Source organism: Macaca nemestrina, chromosome 16 (assembly GCF_043159975.1).
Source record: "Macaca nemestrina isolate mMacNem1 chromosome 16, mMacNem.hap1, whole genome shotgun sequence".
NCBI classification, from domain to species: domain Eukaryota; kingdom Metazoa; phylum Chordata; class Mammalia; order Primates; family Cercopithecidae; genus Macaca; species Macaca nemestrina.
The window spans coordinates 12,404,096-12,423,298 of NC_092140.1; the positions used below are offsets into that span (position 1 = coordinate 12,404,096).

At 38.5% G+C, this 19,203-nt stretch overlaps 1 protein-coding gene across 5 annotated transcripts in view; it reads left to right on the plus strand.

Annotated features, from left to right (window-relative positions):
* The window catches only part of LOC105478008 (sodium leak channel, non-selective), a 369,785-nt gene that overhangs the window by 65,929 nt on the left and 284,653 nt on the right, over positions 1-19,203 (plus strand). For 4 of the 5 annotated variants that reach the window (XM_071081072.1, XM_071081074.1, XM_071081073.1 and 1 more), the window contains exon 7: positions 3,304-3,458. In XM_071081072.1, the coding sequence (XP_070937173.1) occupies positions 3,304-3,458 (155 nt within the window). Of the gene's footprint in view, positions 1-3,303; positions 3,459-19,203 lie in introns of those variants that run through there. The other variant, XM_011734988.3, reaches the window with a different exon arrangement.

Genomic DNA, 19,203 nt, shown 5'->3' on the forward strand with positions numbered 1-19,203 from the left:
TAATATGAAAAAAAAGCAAATATAATAGGAAGAAAAAAAGAAAAAGTACTCTAATATTTATAAATTAACTTTAAAAATCATAATCTTTAACAATTATTGAGTGATTAACTTATTTTTGGCGCCGTTCTGAGTGTTGCACATTGTCTCATTTAATCATTAACATGCCCCTACAAAGAATGCAAAAACTATCCTCATTTTGGAAGTGGGAGAACTGAGGCTGTACACATAGGGCTGGAGTTTGAATCTAGGAAATCTACAAGTTTCAAACTGTCATAACAGTAGGTAACATCTAGCGTTGATTGTCTGTCAAGTACCCGTTTTATACACTTTACAGATGTAAATACTTACATCTCACCCCAGGCTTATGAGGTAGACATTTTCACACCATTATAGATTGGAAAACTAAAGCATACTTAAGTCACACATGTAATAAGTGGGTCAGAACCCACACCCACGAAGATTGGCTCCAAAGTCCAATTTCTTCTCCAAATACCTGCAAGGTGATTTTTTTTTTTTGAAACTTTTTCATGTAGACAGAGTGTTATCATAGACATTTCTGCTACTGTATTTGTAAAAGTATTTGGAATTAAAAATATATGTAATTTTGATGGGCTAGTAGACTCTTCCCTCTCTGAACTTCACTTTGCCTTCAAGAGTAAATGAAGAACTAGGTGATCTAAAGTATCTCTTAGCTGCATAGTTCTATGAACATGCCAAAGTTTCTTCTCTTCTTTTAACAAGTCTTTATTGTTCTGTTTTTACATGCTGGGATTTATGCTACATTGTATTATTGTAATGATTAATAATCATTTAGATCAAGCATGTACTGAGTACAGTATTTGCAACACATTAGGTGCTATGCAAAGTGCATTACTTGGTTTGCTTTACTTAACCCTCACACAAGCTTTGCTTTTAATTATGATTACTCTCTCTATCTTACAGATGAGGAAACTGAGCTTAGAGGCCCTTAGAGCCTTATTTAAGTCACACAACCAGTAAATAGCAGAGCTGGGATCAAACCCAGAAAGCCTCACTCTGAAACTCAGAAGCCCAGTCTCCTTACCATGTTACTGTTATGTTGTAGGTGCTAAATCATTGACGACAAGCATCGTTGATGAGGTTCATAGTATTTGTACCACACACTCTGAACCAGAGTCAGATCAGACTGAAGCAAAGGTGAATCATTTGGCCTACATGTAAGAATGAGAAATGGGGAGATATATACGACGTGTCTGTCTAAAATCTTATCTTTCTGACCCACCCCAATTGTGGTAATTTCCACAATTAGAGCCTTTCCCTTGGGTTTTGCAGATGGGGTCCAAAGGACCAGCTTAAAATATGACTAGAGGGAGCAATGATTTAACGACTTATTTCTTGACACCAGCAAACAGATAAGCTCACCTGCTGTGAACAAAGGGCAGAACCCTACAGGAATAGCTTAGGGTGTTTGAATCATGGGTAAGGTTTCTGGAGCTTTGTTTATGACTGAGAAGTAGGCAAATATCACCAGGCAAGGGGTGTGTGTGCGTGCGCGTGTGTGTGTGTGTGTGTGTGTGTGTGTGTGTAAAACTATGTACGTGTGTATATGTGTGGTGGCAGCAAATAGCTAAGGGATTGCACAATTAGGTGTCAGACTTTAGAGAAAGCATATTATAAAAGGGATAGAAGCAGCAACTGAATGTAAGAAGGTGTTACAGGAAAAAGAGTCACCCAGTAAGTCTACCTCAATTTGGCCATAAACTGACGTGACTGAGGCTGTCTTGGGTTGTTCTCTATTTAAGAAATTCCTAGAAATTTTGATGTAGTGGGAAATGAGTGTAACACAATCATGGGTTTAGAAGGCTTCCGAAATCATCTACCCCAGACTTTGTCCTCTGCACAATCCGTGTGGGCTACCTCAGATAGCAGCTATTTGGGGTCCATTTTTAACATCAACCCAGAATGAGAGTCTACAGTCAGCAATCCTATGTTATCTGTATTTGCTGTCAGGAAAGCTATTGCATATCTAAATCCTTTATATCAAGTTGATATCCAGCCTATTCCTAAGAAAGATAAAAATGGATTATGTCATTATCCACCTAAAGGATTCTAATATTCCTAGAGATATCACTAAATCACCTCATAATCTCTCTTTCCTATGGGATACCTTGAGTTCCTTCCATTTCTCCTTATTTATCTGATTCTTTCTAAACTAGACACCTTCCAACACTCAGAAGGACAAGTATCATTGATGAGTTTCATAGTATTTGTACCGCACAGAAAATGATTTTCATCATACAACATTGCTTAGAAGTGGGGAAGTAAAATTTGTGCCCACAGTGAGACAAGGCCACAGAGCAAGACCTTGAGACACCTTCTCATTGTGATTTTGTGAATCACAATGAATCCTCAAACAAGTCAACATTCTTTGCAAATCTGTAGAAAAATTCCTTCCTTTGCTTATCTGGGTCTCAGTCTGTAATGGCAAAACCGTCATGGTAATAGTATTCTTGTGAAGAGCCATTGTGGGGATGAATCACATATCATTTGAGAATGTTGAATATGTAATTAATGTTATGAATATCATTTGTGAATTATGAATCTTAAAACTATATTCAGATACAAATACACAATTTTGCAAATAACATCATATATATATATATATATATATATAGAGAGAGAGAGAGAGAGAGAGAGAGTCTCTCAAGGTCTCATATATATATTACCAATTACCACAATTGGGTGGGCCAGAAAGATAAGATTTTAGACACATCACGTATATCTCTTCATTTCTCATTCTTATATGTAGGCCAAATGATCCATCTTCACTTCATTCTGACCTGACTCTATGTTTCAGAGTGTGTGGTACAAATACTATGAACCTCATCAACAATGCTTGTCATCAATTATTTGGTACCTACAACATAAGAGAAAGAAAGTCTCTCAGTGTCTCTCTCTCTCTCTCTCTCTCTCTCTATATATATATATATATATATATACACACACACACACACACACACACACACACACCCACTCTTTGCTGTACTGTTAGAGAGAGAGAGAGAGAGAGGTCTCTCAACTCTCAAAGTCTTGCTCTGTTGCCCAGGCTAGAGTGCAGTGGCATGATCATAATTCACTGCAACCTCGAACCCCTGGGCTCAAGGGATTCTCCTGCCTGTGCCTCCCAAAGTGCAATGATTACAGGCATGAGCAACCTCACCTGGCCAGATACGTAGCTATTAATGAAGAGTAATCACATTATTCATTGTAATCAACATTTATGTTTGTTGAAATTGTCTTAACACTTTCATGTGTTGTTCACAGGAATGTAACCTGGAATAGCTTAGCTATTCCAGACACACACTGCTCACCAGAGCTAGAAGAAGGCTACCAGTGCCCACCTGGATTTAAATGCATGGACCTTGAAGATCTGGGACTTAGCAGGCAAGAGCTGGGCTACAGTGGCTTTAATGAGATAGGTCTGTCTTACTGGTAAAATACGTTTTAAGTTTCTATTTTATGATGTTTATGAAGTGGACAGAATAAATAATTGATAATAATATTTTGACTGGCTGTCATATAGAAGAAATACAAATATAAATTTTAATTCTATGCCTATTTTATAACATATTCTACCCTACAGTGCATAGCATACATGTTATATATGTATATAGGCAGCAGTGTTTATATGGAGTTACAGATCTCTCATTTTTAACTATTTTGATTCTCAATAATAGCATTTAAAAATGTTTGTTTGTTGAACAGGGTTCTGGGTTGTTGACTCAAAGATAAACAAAATTTGGTTTCCTTTCCTATATAACTATACCCTAATAGGCGAGGTAAGTCTTTAAAACTATAATACTAGGTATTGATGAGTGCATTAGAGCTGAAAAGTGCTCCTTGATTAGAAGACAATTAATGAACTAGTTAAGGAATATGCATCAACTATGTAATAAATGTATGGGAAATGCTGGTGCATGAAAACTATGTACTCAAATGTAAACATTTCTTCTTCACTTGCCTTATTAAGTCCTAAAATGTGCTATTACATACATAATGAAAGAACTTAGCATCTGCCATTTAGTTGATATCATTGTATTTATTATAATTCCATGCAAGTTGCACAGATTGTATTATTAAAGCAAAAAATGTGTAATTCTAAACAAGTATCTTATACCTTGAGAATTGTTATCAGAGTAATTTTTTAAACTAAATTTTCTTCAAGTCTCAGGCCCATGTACTGAACCGTAAAGTTACAGCTTCTATATAGAATATAGTACTGAACGTGGGCTGATGGTATCTTTTTAAGTTCAGTTTTGCAAATAACATCTCAAGTTTTCATCTTTATGTTTTAATATTTCCTCATATTTGATTTTAAGCATTATAGTTAGATGGCATTCTTCCATCTCTTTTGACCAATAATATTGTCTCCTATTTCATAAAAATCCAGAAGCCAACTGATGTGAAGCAATTTCAATTTGCTATACTCTCTTAAGCTTATCCAGCTTTGTAATTGATCTTAAATCCTTCCCTCCTGTCTCAAAAGTACAGAGGCGTCATGAATTATACCAATAACTTTTAGGCATGAGAAAGAAATCACAGATGTGGTATGGGAGGCGAGATGTATAGGCTGATACGCTGTGTGGAATAAGCCTCAGGAGTTCCAACAGCTGGGCATGACTAGAACACATGCCTTATCAGAGTCTGCAGCTCTTTCTTTTAGAGACTGAGTGTATCCATGTCTTCTATGGAGAGTGGTCACCATCCCAGGGTTAAGGTTGCCCTTACAGAAAATATCCTCCAATTTTTTAAAATCATGTAGCTAAAGCACATCACACCCTCACCATTTTTAATGCAATGATTGTACCCAAATTCCAAATGCAGCATTATATTCAAGTTGATTCACCTTTCTTCACTCTGACTTACAATGGCTTCGCTGAATATAAAGTAGAATCTCTGTTTGAGAGAAAAAGTCTCCTTGTAGTGTGCTGGTTCCAGAGGACCAATTCTAGAAGGAAATTGCCTTGGAGGCAGTCGCCCCCTACTAAAGCAATTATCTTACTATAGCTGTACTGTTAATTTATCTCCCAAGGATTTAAGCTCCTTGAAAACAGGAAGTGCATCTTTTCATCTTCAAGTCTCCAGGGCACAGGGCTATGCCTGGCTCACAGGGAGGCTTCCATAAATATTTACTAATAGGCTCAACAAAGTGTATGTCCTTTTGAATTCATTGGTAACCAGGCATGTTGTGTGAGGAGGTAGAGCCACAATAGAGAATTAAGTTGTTTTCTTGTTGTTCTTTTCCCTGATTTTGTCTGTTTTTGTTGGCAATATTCATTATTCCTCATGACTCCTTCCTTTCTATACAGGCTTAATTTCATCTGTTTGCTTATTTTTCCCAAATGATGATTGAATTCATCATCACTGTATGACTAATTGTTAGATAATGAAATGTTGATCTTGTACCATAACCAAAACATTTTTAAATGGTCACTGTAATTTAGACTGAAATTGATAGCTACTTCCTGATATTGTGTATCTCTGTAGATACACAAACTACTATATTTAAAAGTTCTTATGGAAACAAAAGACAATGTTTTGCCCAAAATTAGGAAAATAAAATATTTTATTAGACACATGTGATCATCTCTTCATACATGAATTTGAATTTAAAACATAATTAGGTGCTTAATTATGCATATGAATTTGGCTAATTACTTGAATATGTAAGTAATTATGATTAGTTAAAAAGGAGCCCATTTCCTTTTCTTACTAATCAAATTACCATTCAAAACATGAATTTCAATTCACTTATAACATTTCTGGCATAAGTAGCTTTATGTCTCATTAAGATGTAACACTGATGATGTTGAAAAATTCAAATTTTAAAATATATTAAAAGCCAGAGTCATGGAATAGAAAAAATGACAAGGAACTCCTGTTGTAAGATTGAAAAGTAAAGACATCTTTTGCCCTTTTTGTGTCCTCAAAATCATCCAAATAGCTATAAGACAGAAACAGAAATGAAATTTTCATATTTAAGAACTCTGAAAAACTGTAACTACAAACCACATCACAGTACTGGATGTCTAACAGAAAACTTCCTGAGCAGATTCTGCCTACTGTGGATCTCAGACAGCACCAGCAGCAGAGCAATATTCTAAGATAATGCATGTTCCTGGAGGAACAGAACCATCTCATATTTTGAGTCAGGGAATCAGAGCAAAGGCTGAGTGTGGTGGCTTACCAGGACCCCATGCAGCATCACAAAGCAGAGGCCCTCATTTCTGCAAGCAGTTGGTGGGGAGATAGAGTGGAGGGGACACAACTGCTTTGTGATGGGCCCCGACGCTGCTGATCTGGGTTGGCTAGAATGGGATAAAAGCTAAATGGAAAGTTTTCATGGCCACTATAACTTAGGATAACCTGGGGAGCCTTTTAAAACACAGATTCTCAAGCACCATCCTCATGTCAATTAAATCACAACCTTAGAGTTATCCAAGGAATAGATGGCTTTTAAAGGCTCTCCAGGTGGTTAATTTATGTGCATGTAGAGTTATGAACCAATGGACTAAAGAAACACACACATACACACACACCTATATTATAAAAGCCTTCGATTCCATCTTGGTCCATTTTGGTTGTTATAACAAAATGTCATAGAATCAGTGTCTCATAACCAAGAGAAATTTATTTCTCACAGTTCTAGAGGTTGAGAAGTCCAAGATCACGACAGCAGCAGATTTCATGCCTGGTGAAGGCCCACTTCCTGGTTCATAGAATGGCACCTTTTCACTGTGTCCTCATGTGGTAGGAGTAAGGGGTCTCTCTTGACCCTCCTTCATAAGGTTACTAATATCATTAATGTGGGCTCCACCTTCATGATCTAATCACACCCAAAGTTCCTACCTTCTGGTAGCATCACCATGGGGGTTAAAAATTCAGCAAATGAATTTGGGGGAAACATCACCTTTCTGTCCATTGCACTGTCCTGCAATATTACCCTGTTCCTCCCCAAAGTGAAACAGTGACAGATATCTGGTCTAATAAAATTTATTTCAAAGATGAGTCATACTGAAAAGAATGAGGATCATGTCTATAAAAAAATACTTTGAGGTACTTTTAAAACAAAAAACAAATCATGATATATAACTCATAAAAACTTAGCAGGAAGCAAAGCACTGAATTACAAGTTCAAAGGATACAACTTGTCTCAGTAAGTGAACATAGAACAGTCAACACTGAGACACATCTTAGTAAAATTGTTGGAAATCAAAGCTAAAGAAAACATTCATTAGGCATCCACAAAAAAAAAAAAAAAAAAAGGTCAAGTTAGCTATAAGGAGGTACATCAGAGAGGCCTGAAACTTCATGTCAATATGGAACTCTAGAACGTAATGGCACAATGCTTACAAATTACTTAGGGAAAGAATGGGTCAAACTTTTTCTGAATATTTTTGAAGAGGCAAGAGCATAGAGACTATATTTTTCATGACATCTTCTTGAAAACATTTAGCCAATCAAGAGTTTCTTATCATGAGCTAGTCTCTAGTATCCATTTGTTGTAAGAATAAAGCTAATACAACTGTAGGATTTACAAAATGAAATGTAAATATTACAAATTATGAATAGAAGAGATAAGATGAAAAATGGGGGAGATAGCATAATGATGTTGATGTTCTCAACATTCACACTTAGCAGTTAAAAAAGTACCATTTATACAATAGATGGAATGTATAATAGAGATATATGCATACTTGTCATGAGAAAGTTTGATGAACTCAAAAATTACTTTCTTTAGAAATAACTCAAAAATCCAAATAATGTTATCTATGACCATGTCCCAAAAAATCATTTCAATATGAGTAATAATATTGGAATCAATTCTTTCTGAATCTTGATAATAGTTCTCAAAAGAAAAGTAACAGACAGTATATTTTTTAACCTCTGAATAGAGTCATGCTGTTTGCTGTAGCATGCTTAAAACTGATAGGGGCACATGACTCCTTTGTGGTAAAGTTTGCCTGAAGCACAATTATTCAAAAGAATGGCCCTGGGGTTTAGATCATGACTCCACTTTATATTAGTGTGACAGCCTTAGGAAAATAGTTAACCTCTCTGGCCTCAATTTCCCCATCTAGGAAATGGGGTAAGTGACAGACCTACTTTATAGAGTTAATGTAAAAAGCAACTGAGAAACTACACTTAGAGTACTGTGTAGCATAGAACAAACACAGAATGAGCTAGAAATTGAGATGCACTGTGTTATTTGAGGGAAAATGGCATAATAATAAGGAAGGGCAAGACATAGATGTTTTCACACTCACACACAACATCTAATCTGATTCCCTTTGTTTACAGACATTAACTATGCAGGTTTTTCAGTATCTTATGCAAGGGAGAGGCATTGGGGCATGGGCACAGTGTTTGTTTTGTTTTATTTTGTTTTTTTGAGATGGAGTCTCACTCGTCACCCAGGCTGGAGTGCGGTGGCATGATCTTGGCTCACTGCAACCTCTGCCCCCTGGGTTCAAGCGATTCTCCTGCCTCCGCCTCCCAAGTAGCTTGGACTACAGGTGTGTGCCACCATGCCCAGCTATTTTTTTTTTTTTTTTGTATTTTTAGTAGAGACGGGGTTTCACTGTATTAGCCAGGATGGTCTCGATCTCTTGACCTCATGATCTGCCCACCTTGGCCTCCGAAAATGCTGGGATTATAGGCATGAGCCACCACGCCCAGTCGGGGCATGGTGTTCTTAACCTTGCATCTTGCCTATGTTAACTCCTATCTCCCATTTCATTTTATTCCAATCAGTGACTAGCATTCTAGAAGGCAAATTTTTGGTGGTGTTTGGTCTTTATTCATCAATTATTCCTCTCCACTCTCACAAATGTCCTCACTTCTGTGCTTGTACCAGTCTCTCTAGAATCTGATTAACATTTAGCCCGTGTCACTGAATTTTCTACAGTTTGATGAAGCATCATGCATACGTTTAATTTTACTTATTTATCCCTATACATTCAAATTTATGACCCCTGGATTTGAGCCTCTCTCTTTCAGCAGCCTTTCAACAGGCACTCCTTCCACAGAGCCTAAGTAAAGCACCGTCTGGGGCATTGAGCAGAAGGCACAGCCATGCTGTGACATGCACGGGCTCCAGCACTAAGTGACTTATTTTCTGACCTTCTCTAATTCCCTGGGCCACGCGATGACTGAGATACTGGTTATTTCTGTGTCTTTCTTCCATGTATGCACTTTTCCATCTTTATTTCTGGCTAGATTTCCTATAGCTCCTTCCTAAGGACCCCCAACTAACTCATCCCCACTAAGACATTAGCCTGTGGACTCAAGATATCACACATTCCCCATGTTCCAAGCTTCCTGAGGAGTAGACATAATCTAAAGGACATCTTGCAAAATCACAAAACGTATTTAGCAGACATTGAGATTCCATGATTGAAGTATGTGTGGCGAGGTGGGTAGGAATCATACAGTGGAAAGGTTTGGGGATTGACAACATCCTAAAAGCCACACTGTAGACGTGACACAAAATCACAGCAACTCACCCTATTTAGAAAATTTGCCTTCCCTTTTCTGAATACTTACCCCACTTTCAGTTCTTACTTCCGCTGTTCCCACTTGTTCATGAACATATGAGACATACAAGCTGAGACATAAAAGAGGCGACTCTGTGATTTTCTGTAATAACACTGGACATGAAATTACAGAAGTTTAGAGCTGGAACAGATAATGCAGTCATGCGTTTCACCGGCACAGGTGGGGATCTGAGAGTCAGAGTGAGCGGGGTTAGAGTTACAGAGAACTCCGGGCAGAGGCAGACTGAACTCACTTCTCCGGATTTGCAGATGTCCACCATACCTGCTGTTTCCACCAAACTGTCTTACAACTCAAAATAGTGTTTAATTAAGAAGAAAATTCAAAAATAACTTGCAAAGCTTAGTTTTATTCTTAATTTTCCAGTAGAATGTTAGTATTATTTCCCTTTAGTGAAATGCTAGTGGAGAAGACCATTGTCCAAACAGAGGTGATGTGCCAGTTAGAAACAAAGCAACACAAAATATATCATATGTGGGAAAGAAATCCCAGCAAACAAACACCATCGAACTGGTGATTCCTTGTCATGACATTTTATAAAAAAGTAAAATATTTGGTACAAAAGATGAGAACAAAACTATTCAGGTGGTGGTTTGAACCCTTCATTCATTATACAGTCAGGTAAAAAATAAAACATGTTCAGTTTGGACTAAACAACCAAATGAATATCATTGGATGATAAAACTCATCCTGGAAAGTCACTTAGGAGGTAAATCGCTATCATGCATTTTTTATTAGTCTTTAGAATCATCAGAATAAATGATAAAAGCCCATTTTCAAAAAAATCCAGAATAAATGAAATTCAACTGAAACAGCTGATATCAGAGGAAGCCCACAAGCAAGATAAACTATAAATCAAGACATTCTGAAAATAACTAATAGAAAAGACATAAAACTTACGCCCTTAACACTACACGAGCTGTATATGGTGGATCACTTTGCCTATTCTATATATACAAACGTCGAAGGTAAAGCTAGGAAATAATAAACACTATGTTCTTACGGTGGCTAATTGTCCAACAGACTGTCGTTACTTTTGTAATTACTGTCATTACTTAGGACAACTGTCATTATCATTTATTGATTGCGTATTATGTGTCTAGCACCAGTGAAAAGGTTTTCCATCCATTGTGTTTTTAATCCTCCAAATAAGCGCATGAGGTATCATTATCCCTCAACTGATGAGTGAGGAGAAGGAGATGAGTAAGAATGTACTTGCCCAGAGCCTCTCACCAGCTGCATTTGGAAGCCAAGTCTTGCTGCCCTGTGTGCTGAGGCCGAAGGCTGTGCTCTTGGTCTACAAACTACTACGTTACCAGAGAAGTCGACCATGAGTAACCTTCATTCCTGTGGCTTGTCAGGATACCTGGTCCATTATAAAGTGTCATTATGATGATGGAAGAAACACATCTTCCAAAATAGTGACCTGCCATAGTAGCATATCCTGCAACATGGTGACCACCCTCTTGTCCTGAAGTCTTTAGACAAGTCTTAGACAAAAGAATAAATGTAGGCTGGGCGCAGTGGCTCAAGCCTGTAATCCCAGCGCTTTGGGAGGCCAAGGCAGGCAGATCACCTGAGGTCGGGAGTTCAAGACCAGCCTGGGCAACATAGTGAAACCCTGTCTCTACAAAAATACAAAAATTAGCCGGGCCTGATGGCGGGTGCCTGTAATCCCAGCTACTCGGGAGGCTGAGGCAGGTGAATCGCCTGAACCTAGGAGGCAGAGGTTACAGTGAGCCAGGATTGAGCCACTGAACTCCAGCCTGGGCAACAGAGCAAGACTCCATCTCAAAATAGATAAATAAATAAAATAAAATAAAATAAATAGATAAATAAAGAGTAAATGTGAAGAAGTGTGACGCCCACTGCAAACTGATGGCCCCTTAAGGGGTTGGTCTCTGGCTTGAATTCTAGTCCCTTGTATTCTGTATTCTGTGGGACAGAGAGTTGGTGCATAATACATGTTAGTTAAATGAAAGAATATAAATATTAAAGAATATACCTGGGAGGCAATGCAGTTTTATAAGCTATTGAGCTATAAACATCTGGGCAAGGATTAGAGATAAAGCCAGAAAAAAATGAGTGAATACTACTTTTGATATAAAATTAGATAGTAGACATATAGGCTAGAGATGTGGGAGAGAACTTAGCAAGCAAAAGAAAATATGCTATTTGGTATATTTTAGTGAGTTTTGTGCTTATTTGAACTAAATTCAAAATGCCATGATAAGCCATGTGTTTGCTGTATATAATTTACAGCTACATGCATTAATTTCTCCTGTGTATTTGAATTTACTTTCTTTGCTTTGAGATATGAATATTTAAATTTGCTTTCTAAATTATCGCAAATTAACCAGCAAATTTATCTAAGAAGATTTTGGAAATCCACATTCATTAATTTCTTGATCAGAATGTGACATAAAGCATATTTACCATATTAGTTTCTTTTTTTTAAATTAATTTATTATTGTTATACTTTAAGTTGTAGGGTACATGTGCATAACGTGCAGGTTTGTTACATATGTATACTTGTGCCATGTTGGTGTGCTGCACCCATCAACTTGTCATTTACATCAGGTATAACTCCCAATGCAATCCCTCCCCCCTCCCCCCTCCCCATGACAGGCCCCTGTGTGTGATGTTCCCCTTCCTGAGTCCAAGTGATCTCATTGTTCAGTTCCCACCTGTGAGTGAGAACATGCGGTGTTTGGTTTTCTGTTCTTGTGATAGTTTGCTAAGAATGATGGTTTCCAGCTGCATCCATGTCCCTACAAAGGACACAAACTCATCCTTTTTGATGGCTGCATAGTATTCCATGGTGTATATGTGCCACATTTTCTTAATCCAATCTGTCACTGATGGACATTTGGGTTGATTCCAAGTCTTTGCTATTGTGAATGGTGCTGCAATAAACATACGAGTGCATGTGTCTTTATAGCAGCATAATTTATAATCCTTTGGGTATATACCCAGTAATGGGATGGCTGGGTCATATGGTACATCTAGTTCTAGATCCTTGAGGAATCGCCATACTGTTTTCCATAATGGTTGAACTAGTTTACAATCCCACCAACAGTGTAAAAGTGTTCCTATTTCTCCACATCCTCTCCAGCACCTGTTGTTTCCTGACTTTTTAACGATCGCCATTCTAACTGGTGTGAGATGGTATCTCATTGTGGTTTTGATTTGCATTTCTCTGATGGCCAGTGATGATGAGCATTTTTTCATGTGTCTGTTGGCTGTATGAATGTCTTCTTTTGAGAAATGTCTGTTCATATCCTTTGCCCACTTTTTGATGGGGTTGTTTGTTTTTTTCTTGTAAATTTGTTTGAGTTCTTTGTAGGTTCTGGATATTAGCCCTTTGTCAGATGAGTAGATTGCAAAAATTTTCTCCCATTCTGTAGGTTGCCTGTTCACTCTGATGGTAGTTTCTTTTGCTGTGCAGAAGCTCTTTAGTTTAATGAGATCCCATTTGTCAATTTTGGCTTTTGCTGCCGTTGCTTTTGGTGTTTTAGACATGAAGTCTTTGCCCATGCCTATGTCCTGAATGGTACTACCTAGGTTTTCCTCTAGGATTTTTATGGTATTAGGTCTAACATTTAAGTCTCTAATCCATCTTGAATTAATTTTCATATAAGGAGTAAGGAAAGGATCCAGTTTCAGCTTTCTACTTATGGCTAGCCAATTTTCCCAGCACCATTTATTAAATAGGGAATCCTTTCCCCATTTCTTGTTTCTCTCAGGTTTGTCAAAGATCAGATAGCTGTAGATGTGTGGTATTATTTCTGAGGACTCTGTTCTGTTCCATTGGTCTATATCTCTGTTTTGGTACCAGTACCATGCTGTTTTGGTTACTGTAGCCTTGTAGTATAGTTTGAAGTCAGGTAGCGTGATGCCTCCAGCTTTGTTCTTTTGACTTAGGATTGTCTTGGAGATGCGGGCTCTTTTTTGGTTCCATATGAACTTTAAAGCAGTTTTTTCCAATTCTGTGAAGAAACTCATTGGTAGCTTGATGGGGATGGCATTGAATCTATAAATTACCTTGGGCAGTATGGCCATTTTCACTATATTGATTCTTCCTATCCATGAGCATGGTATGTTCTTCCATTTGTTTGTATCCTCTTTTATTTCACTGAGCAGTGGTTTGTAGTTCTCCTTGAAGAGGTCCTTTACAACCCTTGTAAGTTGGATTCCTAGGTATTTGATTCTCTTTGAAGCAATTGTGAATGGAAGTTCATTCCTGATTTGGCTCTCTGTTTGTCTGTTACTGGTGTATAAGAATGCTTGTGATTTTTGCACATTAATTTTGTATCCTGAGACTTTGCTGAAGTTGCTTATCAGCTTAAGGAGATTTTGGGCTGAGACAATGGGGTTTTCTAAATATACAATCATGTCATCTGCAAACAGGGACAGTTTGACTTCTTCTTTTCCTAACTGAATACCCTTGATTTCTTTCTCTTGCCTAATTGCCCTAGCCAGAACTTCCAACACTATGTTGAATAGGAGTGGTGAGAGAGGGCATCCCTGTCTTGTGCCAGTTTTCAAAGGGAATTTTTCCAGTTTTTGCCCATTCAGTATGATATTGGCTGTGGGTTTGTCATAAATAGCTCTTATTATTTTGAGGTACGTTCCATCAATACCGAATTTATTGAGCGTTTTTAGCATGAAGGGCTGTTGAATTTTGTCAAAAGCCTTTTCTGCATCTATTGAGATAATCATGTGGTTCTTGTCTTTGGTTCTGTTTATATGCTGGATTATGTTTATTGATTTGCGAATGTTGAACCAGCCGTGCATCTCAGGGATGAAGCCCACTTGATCATGGTGGATAAGCTTTTTGATGTGTTGCTGAATCCGGTTTGCCAGTATTTCATTGAGGATTTTTGCATCAATGTTCATCAGGGATATTGGTCTAAAATTCTCTTTTTTTTTGTTGTGTCTCTGCCAGGCTTTGGTATCAGGATGATGTTGGCCTCATAAAATGAGTTAGGGAAGATTCCCTCTTTTTCTATTGATTGGAATAGTTTCAGAAGGAATGGTACCAACTCCTCCTTGTACCTCTGGTAGAATTCAGCTGTGAATCCATCTGGTCCTGGACTTTTTTTGGTTGGTAGGCTATTAATTATTGCCTCAATTTCAGAGCCTGCTATTGGTCTATTCAGGGATTCAACTTCTTCCTGGTTTAGTCTTGGAAGAGTGTAAGTGTCCAGGAAATTATCCATTTCTTCTAGATTTTCCAGTTTATTTGCGTAGAGGTGTTTATAGTATTCTCTGATGGTAGTTTGTATTTCTGTGGGGTCGGTGGTGATATCCCCTTTATCATTTTTAATTGCGTCGATTTGATTCTTCTCTCTTTTCTTCTTTATTAGTCTTGCTAGTGGTCTGTCAATTTTGTTGATCTTTTCAAAAAAACCAACTCCTGGATTCATTGATTTTTTGGAGAGTTTTTTGTGTCTCTATCTCCTTCAGTTCTGCTCTGATCTTAGTTATTTCTAGCCTTCTGCTAGCTTTCGAATGTGTTTGCTCTTGCTTCTCTAGTTCTTTTAATTGCGATGTTAGAGTGTCAATTTTAGATCTTTCCTGCTTTCTCTTGTGGGCATTTAGTGCTATAAATTTCCCTCTACACACTGCTTTAAATGTGTCCCAGAGATTCTGGTATGTTGTATCTTTGTTCTCATTGGTTTCAAAGAACATCTTTATTTCTGCCTTCATTTCGTGATGTACCCAGTAGTCATTCAGGAGCAGGTTGTTCAGTTTCCATGTAGTTGAGTGGTTTTGATTGAGTTTCTTAGTCCTGAGTTCTAGTTTGATTGCACTGTGGTCTGAGAGACAGTTTGTTATAATTTCTGTTCTTGTACATTTGCTGAGGAGTGCTTTACTTCCAATTACGTGGTCGATTTTGGAGTAAGTACGATGTGGTGCTGAGAAGAATGTATATTCTGTTGATTTGGGGTGGAGAGTTCTATAGATGTCTATTAGGTCTGCTTGCTGCAGAGATGAGTTCAATTCCTGGATATCCTTGTTAACTTTCTGTCTCGTTGATCTGTCTAATGTTGACAGTGGAGTGTTGAAGTCTCCCATTATTATTGGATGGGAGTCTAAGTCTCTTTGTAAGTCTCTAAGGACTTGCTTGATGAATCTGGGTGCTCCTGTATTGGGTGCATATATATTTAGGATAGTTAGCTCTTCCTGTTGAATTGATCCCTTTACCATTATGTAATGGCCTTCTTTGTCTCTTTTGATCTTTGATGGTTTAAAGTCTGTTTTATCAGAGACTAGTATTGCAACCCCTGCTTTTTTTTGTTCTCCATTTGCTTGGTAAATCTTCCTCCATCCCTTTATTTTGAGCCTATGTATGTCTCTGCGTGTGAGATGGGTCTCCTGAATACAGCAGACTGATGGGTCTTGACTCTTTATCCAGTTTGCCAGTCTGTGTCTTTTAATTGGAGCATTTAGTCCATTTCCATTTAAGGTTAAGATTGTTATGTGTGAACTTGATCCTGCCATTATGATATTAACTGGTTATTTTGCTCGTTAGTTGATGCAGTTTCTTCCTAGCCTCGATGGTCTTTACATTTTGGCATGTTTTTGCAATGGCTGGTACCGGTTGTTCCTTTCCATGTTTAGTGCTTCCTTCAGGGTCTCTTGTAAGGCAGGCCTGGTGGTGACAAAATCTCTAAGCATTTGCTTATCTGTAAAGGATTTTATTTCTCCTTCACTTATGAAACTTAGTTTGGCTGGATATGAAATTCTGGGTTTAAAATTCTTTTCTTTAAGAATGTTGAATATTGGCCCCCACTCTCTTCTGGCTTGGAGAGTTTCTGCCGAGAGATCTGCTGTTAGTCTGATGGGCTTCCCTTTGTGGGTAACCCGACCTTTCTCTCTGGCTGCCCTTAAGATTTTTTCCTTCATTTCAACTTTGGTGAATCTGGCAATTATGTGTCTTGGAGTTGCTCTTCTCGAGGAGTATCTTTGTGGCGTTCTCTGTATTTCCTGGATTTGAATGTTGGCCTGCCCTACTAGGTTGGGGAAGTTCTCCTGGATGATATCCTGAAGAGTGTTTTCCAACTTGGTTCCATTTTCCCCCTCACTTTCAGGCACCCCAATCAGACGTAGATTTGGTCTTTTTACATAATCCCATACTTCTTGCAGGCTTTGTTCATTTCTTTTTCTTCTTTTTTCTTTTGGTTTCTCTTCTCGCTTCATTTCATTCATTTGATCCTCAATCGCTGATACTCTTTCTTCCAGTTGATCGAGTCGGTTACTGAAGCTTGTGCATTTGTCACGTATTTCTCGTGTCATGGTTTTCATCTCTTTCATTTCGTTTATGACCTTCTCTGCATTAATTACTCTAGCCATCAATTCTTCCACTTTTTTTTCAAGATTTTTAGTTTCTTTGCGCTGGGTACATAATTCCTCCTTTAGCTCTGAGAAATTTGATGGACTGAAGCCTTCTTCTCTCATCTCGTCAAAGTCATTCTCCGTCCAGCTTTGATCCGTTGCTGGCGATGAGCTGCGCTCCTTTGCCGGGGGAGATGCGCTCTTATTTTTTGAATTTCCAGCTTTTCTGCCCTGCTTTTTCCCCATCTTTGTGGTTTTATCTGCCTCTGGTCTTTGATGATGGTGATGTACTGATGGGGTTTTGGTGTAGGTGTCCTTCCTGTTTGATAGTTTTCCTTCTAACAGTCAGGACCCTCAGCTGTAGGTCTGTTGGAGATTGCTTGAGGTCCACTCCAGACCCTGTTTGCCTGGGTATCAGCAGCAGAGGCTGCAGAAGATAGAATATTTCTGAACAGCGAGTGTACCTGTCTGATTCTTGCTTTGGAAGCTTCCTCTCAGGGGTGTACTCCACCCTGTGAGGTGTGGGGTGTCAGACTGCCCCTAGTGGGGGATGTCTCCCACTTAGGCTACTCAGGGGTCAGGGACCCACTTGAGCAGGGAGTCTGTCCCTTCTCAGATCTCAACCTCCGTGTTGGGAGATCCACTGCTCTCTTCAAAGCTGTCAGACAGAGTCGTTTGCGTCTGCAGAGGTTTCAGCTGTGTTTGTTATTGCCCTTTCCCCAGAGGTGGAGTCTACAGAGACAGGCAGGTTTCCTTGAGCTGCTGTGAGCTCCACCCAGTTCGAGCTTCCCAGCAGCTTTGTTTACCTACTTAAGCCTCAGCAATGGCGGGCGCCCCTCCCCCAGCCTCGCTGCTGCCTTGCCGGTAGATCACAGACTGCTGTGCTAGCAATGAGCGAGGCTCCGTGGGTGTGGGACCCTCCCGGCCAGGTGTGGGATATGATCTCCTGGTGTGCCTGTTTGCTTAAAGCGCAGTATTGGGGTGGGAGTTACCCGATTTTCCAGGTGTTGTGTGTCTCAGTTCCCCTGGCTAGGAAAAGGGATTCCCTTCCCCCTTGCGCTTCCCAGGTGAGGCAGTGCCTCGCCCTGCTTCAGCTCTCGCTGGTCGGGCTGCAGCAGCTGACCAGCACCGATCGATCGTCCGGCACTCCCCAGTGAGATGAACCCAGTACCTCAGTTGAAAATGCAGAAATCACCGGTCTTCTGTGTCGCTCGCGCTGGGAGTTGGAGACTGGAGCTGTTCCTATTTGGCCATCTTGCTCCGCCCCTCCATATTAGTTTCTTTACCAAAAAAATCATAAAGCTTTTCTATATGTATCCTTCTTAAAATATCAGATAAGAAAACTACAAGTCGTCAGCTCCACAGGAGTTAAAATGTGGATTTTGGATACTTAGAACAAATTTAAGATGATGACTTGAAATCTTCGTGAATTTTTTTTTTGGCAACAATAAATTAATTGGGCCTTTCAAGAAAATGCAGAAAACTAAAGTAAAGGGTGATTGAGTCTGCCAGATTTCCTACATTCCCAACTCACTTCTGAAGAACGTAATTATGGGTATTGAAATTTGGGACTGGTATTTTTTACAAGGAGAAATATATTGTAACTGTTATTTACTTTTGTGGTATTTCTCTTCTTTGACTTTGGGTAGTAGTGACTATAAGCTATGGACTCAGCTCCCTGTGTGGGTCATAAATCAGTTTTATTACATATTGATTTAGAAATACCAGTTATTATTTTCATCACTGGTGGAGTTCTGTGCTTCGGACTACCCCTGTATCTTGCGAAATAGGATTGACGATGGATGCACTTACACGGGTCCAGTGTTTTAGTTTTAACACAGGATTTACTTGACTTTGAAATAACTTTCTATATCTTTTTCTATTACTATTCTATTATTTTTATAATTTGTCTCTTATTACATCTGATATTAAATATGGACATAAAATATGAAAGAAAATTACTTTTATTCAAATTATAGTGGGATGTAAATTGAACTTTGTTGATGCTGCTGCTAAAAATTGATTCATCAGAGTTGAATGATATTAAACCATATTTTATGCTACTGTATGTGATATCAGATGAGAACTTTACAAATGAATAGAAAACAGAAAGTTATGTATCTACAACCATGATTTATTACAGAATGTACATTTTTATTGTATTCACAAAAGAAAAAGCACAGTAAAGACTAATTTGTAAAATATGTAATTGAGATTTATCATGCTCTCAGAAAAAAGCACCAAAGGGTTGTTTTTGATGCATTTTTC